This window comes from Thrips palmi, unplaced genomic scaffold (genome assembly GCF_012932325.1).
Source record: "Thrips palmi isolate BJ-2018 unplaced genomic scaffold, TpBJ-2018v1 HiC_scaffold_8, whole genome shotgun sequence".
Taxonomy (NCBI): Eukaryota; Metazoa; Arthropoda; class Insecta; order Thysanoptera; family Thripidae; genus Thrips; species Thrips palmi.
The window spans coordinates 6,313,958-6,324,522 of NW_023144635.1; the positions used below are offsets into that span (position 1 = coordinate 6,313,958).

General features: G+C 66.4%; 2 protein-coding genes across 2 annotated transcripts; both read right to left on the minus strand.

Moving 5' to 3' along the window:
• Positions 1–117: 117 nt before the first annotated feature.
• LOC117653134 lies at positions 118–3,657 on the minus strand. The gene is made up of 10 exons (XM_034398542.1): positions 3,538–3,657; positions 3,189–3,401; positions 2,857–3,001; positions 2,527–2,666; positions 2,343–2,454; positions 1,960–2,260; positions 806–874; positions 575–689; positions 391–482; positions 118–302 (listed from the first exon to the last, which is right to left on the minus strand). Exons 1-10 carry the CDS (start codon positions 3,579–3,581, stop codon positions 118–120), a joined length of 1,416 nt encoding a protein of 471 aa, XP_034254433.1. The 5' UTR covers positions 3,582–3,657.
• A 1,143-nt stretch (positions 3,658–4,800) lies between these two features.
• LOC117654008 (serine protease inhibitor 28Dc-like) lies at positions 4,801–10,427 on the minus strand. Its single transcript, XM_034400137.1, has 7 exons — positions 9,797–10,427; positions 8,069–8,261; positions 7,440–7,907; positions 7,115–7,338; positions 6,894–7,034; positions 6,054–6,819; positions 4,801–5,975 (listed from the first exon to the last, which is right to left on the minus strand). Exons 2-7 carry the CDS (start codon positions 8,258–8,260, stop codon positions 5,598–5,600), a joined length of 2,169 nt encoding a protein of 722 aa, XP_034256028.1. The 5' UTR covers position 8,261; positions 9,797–10,427; the 3' UTR covers positions 4,801–5,597.
• Positions 10,428–10,565: the final 138 nt, after the last annotated feature.

The following is a 10,565-nucleotide window of genomic DNA, read 5'->3' on the forward strand; positions in this document are numbered from 1 at the left end:
GGGAGCAGCGCGTCGAAAGTGCGGCTGGCGGACAGGCCAGCGGGTGCGAGCGGTGCTAGTGAGTGAGTATTCGAAAAACGTGCCTCGGTGCAAGGATGGCCCGTCCGACGCCGTGCTCTACACGGCCACGGCACCGGGGCCCGCGCTGGCCCCCTTCCACCCGCCGGCAGGGTCCTTAGGGTCCTGCGCCAGCAGCGTGGCGCGCGCGTGCCAGTACATGCGCAGCGTGAGGAAGTACACCAGCTCGACGATGCACAGCACGGAGCCGCCGAGGAACAGACCGTAGAGGCTGCCCACGTGGACTGCGACAGCGGAGCACTCGTCAACCCGCGTCAGCCACGGCAGTGAGACCACCCGCAACCCCCTTGCAGCACCCCATCCCACACCCACCGAGAAGGTCCTGCACACCGAAGGTCAGGTGCCTCTTGAGTCGCATCCGCGGGTACTTGTTCAAGCTCCACTTCAAGTCCGTCCCCAAAAACCTGAATCAAATCGGGCGCATCCGACTGAAAAAATTCTTTCAAAAACTGAATAAAACGAATGCAGGCGGCGGGCTTGGATTGAGCTATCGTACCACTCGTTGTTGTTCGTGTCGCTCTCGATGACGTACTGGTCCTCGTCGCAGTTGACCAGGCAGTGGCAGGGGAACGGCTCCCCCGTGTCGGGGTTCACCATGGTGGAGGCGAAGCCTGGGAACGAACGGCTGAACTCGTTAAAAGGTTCGAATGGCCACGCAGTAATAAAGGAGCCGGCAATCCCCGCCCCGCCCCAATCACAGCAGGATGTGGCAATAATTGAAGCTCACCAAGGTTGGCCGTGACGCAGCCGAAGTCTCGCACCTCGCACATCGGCACTTGGACGCCGTGCTTGTTGTCTAGCAGCGACGAGCAGCCAAAACAAAAGACAAGAGAAAAAGAACGAGCTAATTTTGCTTTTAGCGCCGTGATGCCGCTGTTTTGAAGGACGTCCCTTCCGATGGCCCTCCGGCCGCTCCGGCCACCGCAGCGCCTCCTGCTGGCCCTGTACGTCGTGGACGTCTTGGACCACGTGCTGCAGCGGCCGCTGCTGCCGTGGCTGCTGCCTTGGCTGCTGCTCAGCGCCCTGGTCGCCTCCGCGGACCCCGTCCCCATCACCGTCACCACCGGCTACGTCGGCCGCCGGCTGTCGAATGTAGCGGTAAGTCCGCGGTTCGAGTACCTCCACCGACAGTGTGTATACAGCTCGCGTTCCAGGGCCGCTTCCACACGGTGGTGGAGCGCTTCGAGCAGTGCCCCGGGCCGGCGGGGGGCGTCGGCGCCGTGGTCGTGAACGTGACCCGCGTGTCCCGCGAGTGGGGGCCGCGGCCGCAGCCGCAGCGCATCACGGGCAACATCGCGCTGCTGCACGGCCTGGACGACTCGACCGCGGTGAGTGACGGAGACAGAGACAGAGTGACTGTCGGCGGGGAAAAACCGCCCGGTCCTGAATGCCTGCCTGCCTGCCTGCATGCCGCAGACGCTGCTCACCATCGACAAGTGGAGCAACAACGAGTGGAAGCACAACGCCTTCGTCATGCGCCTGCCCGCGCTCTGCTCCGCCCTGCGCGGCCTGGGCGGCCTGGGCGGCCTCGCCGGGGAATGCCCCGCCAAAAAGGTAGTCCCAAGTTTAAAAAATTGCAAACAAGCGCTGAGGCTGGCGCCGTGACTCACGCCCCTACACTGGCAGGGCGTGTACCCCGTCCAGGACATGCCCGTGGACTGGCGCTTCCCGTCCATGCCGGAGTTCTTCTACGGCACCTGGCGGGCGCAGGCCGTGTTCGAGCGGGGCGGCGCGCGGCGGGGCTGCGTGCGCGTGCTCTTCAAGACGACGCCCGCCTTCCCCGAGGACTGGCCCGACGAGGTGGAGCTGGACCTGGTCCTGTAGTGCTTGGAAGTCAATAAAACTTGCTAAGAGAGTCTGGGGTTTCTCACTCGCACTCACGCATGGGGCCGTACAGGTGCGGCACGCACCTGCACGCGCGCAGCAGCAGGGCGGCGCGGCAGCTGCGGCGGCACAGGTTGTACGAGTACACGGGCACGCGCGGCGCCAGCTCCGTGTCCGTCGTGGCCGTCATGGGCTCGTCCGTGAAGCGGCACCGGCGCTGCTGCGGCGTGACGTCGCGGACTTCCCTCGCCGTGAGCACCGCCAGCGTGGACAGCTCGAGCCGCTTCAAGCTGCCCGCCGGCGCGGTGAGGAAGGGCGACTGCAGGGCCGGCACCTCCCCCGGGCCGTGCACGAACAGCTGCGGGCCGGACAGGACGGGGTGACACGCGTTACTCGGCATCGGCGCCACTCGGACTCAGCTCGAGCCGCAACGCGCCTACCTGGTACTGGCCGGGCAGCCCCGACAGCTGCGCGATCACCGAACCGTCCAGCGGGTTCAGCTCCAGCAGCCCCCCTCGGCCCTTGACGGCGTCCTCGCCCAGCCGCCAGTACCTGCCGACAGAGCGACTGCAACTCCCGCACCGCCGGACCGCCTCGCCGAGGGGTCGCCGACGAAGGGCTCACCGCGGAGACACGTAGGGCGCCACCAGCGAGTTGAAGGAGTAGCAGACGCCCTGCTCGGTGAGGGTCGGCGCCAGCGTGGGGTCGTGGGAGGCCGCGTCCGTGGCGCCCGTCACCACCGTCATGTTCATCGGGAGCGACACCTGCACAGAGCGCCGCGCCGGTAGGCAACCCATCCACCGCTGAGCGGCGGAGCGGAGCCGCGGAGCGGTCGGCAGAGCCGGGCAGAGCCCGCATCGGGGAGCGGGGCGAGGGGGCGAGGGGGCACACGCGAAACGCGGACATGCGGGCAGCATGACAGCATGGCAGCATGCGGTACAAAGGCACGTTTACCTTTTCAATGATCCGCAGGAAGGCGTGGCTCGGGATGTGCTGGTGGGTGTCGGGCACGACGGGCACGTCGGGCAGGGACATGAGCGTGGCGCCGGCCAGGCCTTCCACGAACGCGCGCAGGGCGGTCTCGTTCTTCGCGCCGAACCTGCGCAAAGGTCGGCGGGAAGGAAGTTGAGGTTCCAGGCGCGTTAGTGGAACGTCCCTGTTTGCGGTCGCGACTGTCTCCTATGCAGAAAATGGATACGGAATGCTCTTGGCGGGAGCTTAAAATTGTGGCCAAAAACAGGGACGCGTTCACGAGGCCCCAGTCGCAGGACGCCGACGACGCTCACTCCTCGGCCAACTCGCTGACGGCCTGCGTCACCAGGTCCGGGTCGAACTTGCTCTCGGGGCAGATGGTGATGGGCGGGAAGCTGGTGTTCCAGGCCATGTAGTCGCGCTCCATGGAGATGACGGTGGGGGCGCTGAGGTAGCGGTACCACGTCGACACCGAGAGGGTTACGGTGCCGCACACCGCCGACATCACCAGCATCATCCAGAGCACGCTGCAGGACAGAGCCTTGGCTGAGCGTCTGACCGGGCGGAGCGCCTGTCATCGGCGGGGTAGGCAGCCCTGCAGCGCAGTGGCGTCCGCCACCGGCCGCGGCGGCCTGCCTTCCGGGCGGCAGTCACGCTCCTCACCGCTCGGAGGGATGGCGTCGGCTGGGGGTCACGATGTGCTGCATGCCGTGCACGGAGGACTGCTTCACGCAGTCCACGACGTACTCGAAAGTCCAGCGCACCAAGCGCCGGGCCAGGCCAGGCCTGGGGGCCGCGTTGTCCTGGACGCGGCCGTCCGGCGTGGGCTGTGCGGGCGGGGCGATTCTGGCCGTGGCCCGCGGCGGCAGCACCCTGGAGGCGCGAGCAGGCGACATCGCGGCCCTCGCGCCAGTGGCCGACAACGCGCTGACAAGCCGCCCCGTCGTTGCTCGACAGCTCCGGGCGGCGCGTGGCGTTGACGGCGACGTTGACGACCCCCCGGGGAAGTCATTTTCGTCACTCCGCCGCCACGCCCTCCTAGATACATCTTCACAGAAACCGTAAACCGGACAACACACTCCCGATTCGCGCAAGTCACGCGCCGGGGCGCGGCGTGACGACACAGCTCCAAGTACTGGCGGCCTGGCGGGCCTGGCCGCCGCTCTTCTTGAACTTGGCCGCGACGGCGTCGAAAACAGCAAGAATAATGGTGGTGACGGAGAGTGGCGTGTGTGCGTCACGGAGCCTCGGCCGCTCGCAGCGCCGCAGCCTACCGCAGCGACGCGTCTCAAATCCAGTTTCCCCCTCCCAGCGCAATTTGCAGATGTTGGCGCTCCGTGGCTCCGTGCGGCGGGCCTACGGTGTGCCGGCCCGCGGCGGCTGAAGGCACCGGGACGGGCTGGACGAGCAGGACGTCGTGGACGCCCGCCGCCAGCACAGCCAGCAGCGCCAGCACGGCCTGTACAAATACGCAGTGCCCCAAGGACGTCGAAACGGGCAGCGCCAAAAGGATTCCATGACACTTGGGTCCCTTTATTTCATTTTCATTTTCCCTGGATCTCGTTCCAACAGCCTGGCCAGTGAGTCGTCGAGCTTTCGTCGATGCCCCCCCCCCCCTTCCCCGTCCTTGGCATTGGCACAAAACCCGCGTTTCCAAACAAAGGGGCCTTCCCTCCCCCTCCCCCAGCGACATGACTATCTGCAGCCGTGTCGCCATTAGCCGCCCGCATCGAGATAGCAGGACATCCCCATGACGGCCATGACGGCCTGCTGCCGTGACGGCCGGCAGGGCGCACGCCATGCACCCCACTACGCCGTCCTGGAAACCAAAAAAACCGATAACAGTTCTTTGATTTTCACCGAGATCGTCATCGCTTGGCGAGCGCGAGGCAATGAGTGAGGAGCGGGGAACCAATCAAGACGGAATGTTTAAAATGGGAATTAATTTATTACTCTTCAACAAAGTCAACCGACCTTTAGGCTATTTCGCAAAAGTCGTAATCAAACTACTTAAAGAAGACAGTAACGATCGTAAAAACAAAGAATTACCATATTGCACATACACTTAGATAACTATAAAAAAGATCACAAATTCGAGGCACCATGTCTGCCTGTCGTTAACAGTCAGATGCCTGCTGGAAGAACAATAAAAAGCGTCGTAGACACGATTTGGCAGTGGGGCGGGCGGACTCGTCATCGTACTTCGACCGAGCCTCCTCTGCCTACACAACACCAGAGATTCTCCCGCCTGCCTTCATTTACAGTCGGACGTGGCGAGGCGGAGAATCGACACTCGGAAATTAAAATTAGGAAGAAAGTACAGCCAGGGCACCCCGCAGGCTGCAGGTTCCCGTTTTCAGTTGGCGGGCGTGTTCTTTCCTTGTGGCTGGCGAACTGGCGTTGGCGTGCCGCCGAGGCCGTCAACCCCTGCGTCTGCGTGGGGCCCACGGGTGCCCCGGCTCGCCTCCCCGACTGGCAGCAGGGCAGGGCGCAGGACGCACTTCACTCCACATTCGTCCCAGCCGCCTTAGCGGGGCGGGGGCGGACACTGCGCGGGCGGGGCGGACGCTGCGCGGACATAAGGCCTTGCGCCGCGGCGAACCGGCGTCACCGCGGCCTCACAGAGCCACTCACAGCCTTTGCGATTTGTCGGTCTTGGTCTCAGTTCACATCGGGTAGTCCGGAAACACTATCGCGTCCTCGTCCACGTCCGCGCCCCCGTCCTACCCGTTGGCGCCGGCCCGCGGCGTCGTGGCGTCGACGGGGTGCCTGGCGGGGGCGGGCCGCCGGCCCTGCGAGCCCTGCTGCGCGCCCTGCGACGACGAGGACGCGGCGGGCGGCGGGGGACGGCGGTTGTTGCCGCCCTGGGCGGTGCTGGGCCGCTGGGGCGGCAGCTTGCTCACGTCCACGCCGGGGACGATCCAGTCGGGCATGGGCCGCACCACGCTGCCGTAGAACAGCACCAGCTTGGTGGCGTTGTGGCGGATGAAGAAGAGGAAGGGCCGGTTGAAGCGCATCACGTGGTTCGAGCCGTCGCGCGAGATGGTGATGGCCGTGGCCGCCGAGGCCACCGTGCCCGTCTCCGTCACCTCCACCTCCACCTGCGAAGACACGCACATTTAGAGAACGCTCCGAGCGCGCTACTCCTTCCTCGCGCACTGCCACGCCACGGCACTCACCTTGTGCAGGACGTCGTCGGCGTAGAGGCGCGCGGCCAGCTGCTGCTGCGGGGCTCCCCACCGGTCCACGATGGGCTGCCCGTCGGGGTGCCCCTCGGGCTGCACCGAGTTGTTGGCGGCCAGCTCGCTGAGCCTGCTCGAGAAGTACAGGTTCTCGCCGTTCGACGTTCCGATGCTGTTCTCGCCGGCCGGCCTCCTGGTCGTGGGCTTGGGCGGCTTGGCCTGCGCGGCCGGTGCGGCTACGGACGGGGTGCTAGCGGCTGGTGGTGGTGCCGGGCCCGCGGCGTGGCCGGCCCCCCCGGCAGCACCACCAGCGGCGGGGGCTGCATGGCTCGCCTGGCTCGCCGGTGCGGCCGCGGGGACGGGACTCCGCTGCACCACGGAGTCGCTGAGGAGCGTCAGGTCGGCCAGGTTCTCGTCGAACAGCGAGCGCACGCCGAGCGTCTCGAGGGCCGTGCGCAGGCTGATGGACCGCTCCAGCTTCATCCTGGGCACGGAGTAGATGACGGGCGCGTCCTTGCGCGAGGCGATGAGCTGCTCCAGGACGTCCGAGTTGAGGCGCCGCTCCAGGGCGCGCAGCTCGTCCACGCCCTGCGCGTCGGGCAGCACCAGGAACATGGACACGTCGCGGCCCTTGTACGGCAGCTCCAGCAGCCGGCAGCCCAGTGCGCGGTCGGCGGCGTACGGCAGGTCCATGTTGTTGGTCATCATGCGCACGGCGAAGGCCTCCAGGCTGCCGTTGGGGCTCGCGCCGTAGAACGGCCGACTGCAACGGGAGCGGTAAGTACAGGTTGCGGCCTGGGGGCGACGAAGCACACCAACACAACGCACGACACTCACGTCATGGTGGCCTCGGACGGGAAGGGAGCCTCCCACGCGCCGTTGAAGAAGAGCGCGCTGGCGATCATGAGCTTGGTGTCGGTGGGCGGCGCCTCGGACAGCACGGAGCGGATGCGGCCCATGGTGTGCTCGGAGAACCAGCTGCAACCACAGTGTCGTGAACCTCAACGAGTCGATGTACAACAAAGCCATCGGCGTCGGTGGCGGCAGGCCGCACTCACTTGTTGATCCTGTCCTTGGTGCGGCCGGGCTCGCGCGCGAACTCGACGGGGATGACCTGGGAACGGTAGGCCTGCGCGATGCCGGCAAACTGCTGCTGGATGTTGTACTCGTTTTGCACGAACAGGCCGTTGGCGAAGATCACCTGGTTGCCGCCAGACGAGGTGTTGCCCGCCTTCACGAGGGCGGAGTTCGTCTCCAGCTGGTTCAGGAATCGGCCAAACTCCTGGAGCAACGTTCACAAATTCAGCATTACGATAAACATAAACAACAGCAAGCCGACAGGACTTGAGGTGGCGCCGCTTTGCAAGCCCGGCCTCTACTCACCCGGTGCACGCGCTCCCTGTTGGAGAGCACGTTGACGCCCGTCGCGATGCCCAGCACCTTGGCGATCTCCGAGAACGTGGTGCCGTTGGAGCCGGCCAGCACGAGGGCGAGCGCGGACGCCACGTTGACGGGGGAGAAGACGACGTTGGACACCTGGCCGGCCAGGTCGCCGTCCTCCTCCACGGCCTTGGCGAGGCTCAGCGAGAGCTCCAGCACGCCGCGGGCGATGATGTTGTCCACGGTCTGCGTCCATTCCTGCTGCGTCTGCGCCTCCCGCAGCGCCACCTGCTCCGGCGTCAAGGGCTGCTGGCCCGGCACGGCCGGCGGCAAGGGCTGCAGCTGCACCGCCTGCTGCCCCTGCTGCGCTGGCGCCGGCCCCGCGGAGCGCTCCAGCGCCAGCGCCACCGGCTGCTGCGGCTGGTAGTACTGCTCATAGTACTGCTGCTGCTGCTGCGGGGTGTACGCCTGCTGCAGACAGACACAGTCGGTGAGCCGCGGTGACGTGGGTGAGGGACAGCGGGACAGAGAGGACACCGGAAGTGCGCCGCACTGCGTGCCCATCGCTTCCGCTCCACTTGTCGCCCCAAATCCCCGTTCGCGTCGCTCGCACTGGCGGCGGTGGCACTGACCTGCTCGCTGGGCCTCCAGGCGCCCGAGTAGCCCGAGTAGCCCGTGACCTGCGGCGGCAGCGCGGCCTGCGGGGGCGGCTGCGTGTGCGCGTAGTAGATGGGGTACTGCGTGGCGGGGTAGCGCTGCGCGGAGGCGGCGGCCATGGAGGCCATGGCGGCCAGGCACAGCCACAGCGTGCAGAGTCGGGCCATCCTGCGGACAAGCAAGCCGTTGAATGTTTCGGCCGACGCAACGGGGCAGGGCCCCGGGGAAGTACACGGGCAGCCGACTGGGCTGGGCACTGCTGGCACTGCTGGTGCTGGTGGTACTGATGGTTCTGCTGGTACTGCCTGCCGCCCCGGGGGCTTGAGCCAAGGTGGGCTTGAGCTGCTCGCGCTGCTTGCGCTGCGTCAGGGCTATTGGGAGGGGGCAGGGCAGGGCATCCACCTCACGCTCACGCCTCGCAAGGAGGCGAAGCAGGCGAAGGCGGCAGTGAGATGCGTTTTGCATTCGAGCGTCGAGGGCGGCACAATCAAGCCGTGCATGCGGGCGCGCCTCGAAAAAACGCAGCCGTCATGCACGTTGCCTCGTCGCTCTGTCTCCCTCACACCTCTGCGAGACACCCTGCGAGTGCGAGAGGGACAGAGCGACGGACGCACTGCTGGGGGCGGAAGACGCGGCCCGGCGAAGGGCGGGGGCCGCGGGGGCCGCGGGGGCGTCGGGCGGGGGAAAGCCAATCGAAGAGGATTTCTGAGGCTTGTCCGCGACGCCATCGCCGTTCCCCGCCTTGCCCGCTTTGCCGCGGCGCAGCGCCTGCTCCGCGCTGTACTCTACACCGCACGTGCACTGACGTCACCGGGAAAATCAACGCGACTGGGGACTTCCAGGCTGGAGCGGGCAGCGGCAGCAGCGGAGGCAGACAGACCAGACAGACATCCACTGCCGCGACGGCCGCGACCACGGAGAGGCGGCTCGGTGGCCGGCATGCTGCCTGCGGCCTGCCTGCGGCCAGGGCCCCGGTCCACCGGGCAGCCCCGCGCACCGCACGCCGCGTGCTTAGAAACCAGCTGGAAACGAAAACGTGACGGCCATTCCGATACTCTACTCGCCTCGCCGCCCACGCCCGTGACCCGTGGCGACAGTGGCGGTAGCGCTGGCCGTGAACTCGCCGCCATTTCTTCGATCCTCCTTGCAGAGCATCGCCAGGGAAGTCCCCGTCCCCCCTCCGGCCGGTTCGGGTTTCCAGCCTTGGCGAAGTGAGCACGGCAGCACGCCGGTGCAGGCCAGGCTCTGCCCGGGCACTGCGAGCAGGCGAAGCCGCCGGCCGGACCTTTTTCTCGCCCGACCGGTTTGCATCATTTGCTCCTCCGCGTTCTGCTGTTCCGCGCCTGATTGGCGCCCGCTTCGGCGCTTTGGTGACGACCAAGACGGCCGAGCAGAGCAGCAGGGCGGTGTCGAGAGGCGCGCGGCGAGCCTCTCGCCGGCCCAGAACGCAGCGAGAAGATCCACAACCGGGAGTCCCCACATGAACACGGCCAACGATATCGCAGAGTTCATGGCTTCGCGCCGCTTCGCGCGCTGGCCCGATAAGCAACGCTTTAATGCGAACCGATAAATACGATTATTTCTTTTGGCACACGAACCATCGTTTTGCCCGAAGCAGTGGCCAAAGAATACGAAAACGTACTGACTCGGGAAAACAAAACCAGTCCGAACGAAAGACGGGGGCACGTCGTCATTCAACTTACGCGATTCGTGTCGGCGGGGGCGAAAGCAGACGGCGCGTTGTTGACAAGGGCCTAGCGCCCTAGCGCCTCACTACCGGCACCGGCTGCTGCAGTGCGAGTGGAGTGACCGGCGCTAAGCTGCGGACCGGACCACCGGGCCGACCAGACGGACGCCGAGCGTGACTGAGGTTCGGAGGCAGAAAACCGCCCCTCACTTGTGGCTAGCGCTCCGAGACAGCATCGCGCCGACGGCGTGCCGGGGCAGAAGGGGCGGGGAGGGCCCGCGACGGACTCCCCCAAGAAGGCTGTCGCCGTCACCCGGGGAGGGACCGGCGGCTTAGGGACCAGGACGACCCCAACACTCCCCCGAGTCACTCACATGCGCGGCACATACACGTTGGGGCACACGTACAGACAGACTGGCCGGCGTCCGACAGTCCGGCGGGCACCGCGGGCACCGCCACGGACCGCGGAGGCTTCCCCCTCTCCCAGCCGTGGAGTCAGCAAGCACACTCATTCCGCACGGCATTACGTCGCTCGGCCTCTCTCGCCCCGTGAGTGCGAGAGAGACAGCGACGGCGGCGGTCTTGACTGGCTTGACCAGGCTTGGCGCGCTCGCCGGATTCACGCGGATGGCGTCCACTCCACTGGATGGACCATGGATGGACCGGGACCACGGAGCTCACCATCCACTTGGACTCCACTCCGCAGCCCCGCTGCTTCCTTTGTTCGCCATCCCGTACGTTCCAGGTCCAACAAGCTGGTGCTATTCCTCAGTACCACTGAGCAA

Bases quoted from the DNA above. Each gene is read 5' to 3' on its own strand.
- LOC117653134 (XM_034398542.1), bottom strand. From the start codon at position 3,581: ATGCAGCACATCGTGACCCCCAGCCGACGCCATCCCTCCGAGCG. The intron at 2,261-2,342 runs GTAGGCGCGTTG...TCCGGCCCGCAG, and splicing joins GGCTGCCCGGCCAGTACCAG to CTGTTCGTGCACGGCCCGGG. The intron at 875-1,959 runs GTGAGTGCGAGT...CGTCGCTGCTAG, and splicing joins GCACCTGTACGGCCCCATGC to ACAACAAGCACGGCGTCCAA.
- LOC117654008 (XM_034400137.1), bottom strand. From the start codon at position 8,260: ATGGCCCGACTCTGCACGCTGTGGCTGTGCCTGGCCGCCATGGCCTCC. The intron at 7,035-7,114 runs GTGAGTGCGGCC...CTGTGGTTGCAG, and splicing joins ACCAAGGACAGGATCAACAA to CTGGTTCTCCGAGCACACCA. The intron at 6,820-6,893 runs GTGAGTGTCGTG...CTCCCGTTGCAG, and splicing joins CCGTCCGAGGCCACCATGAC to TCGGCCGTTCTACGGCGCGA.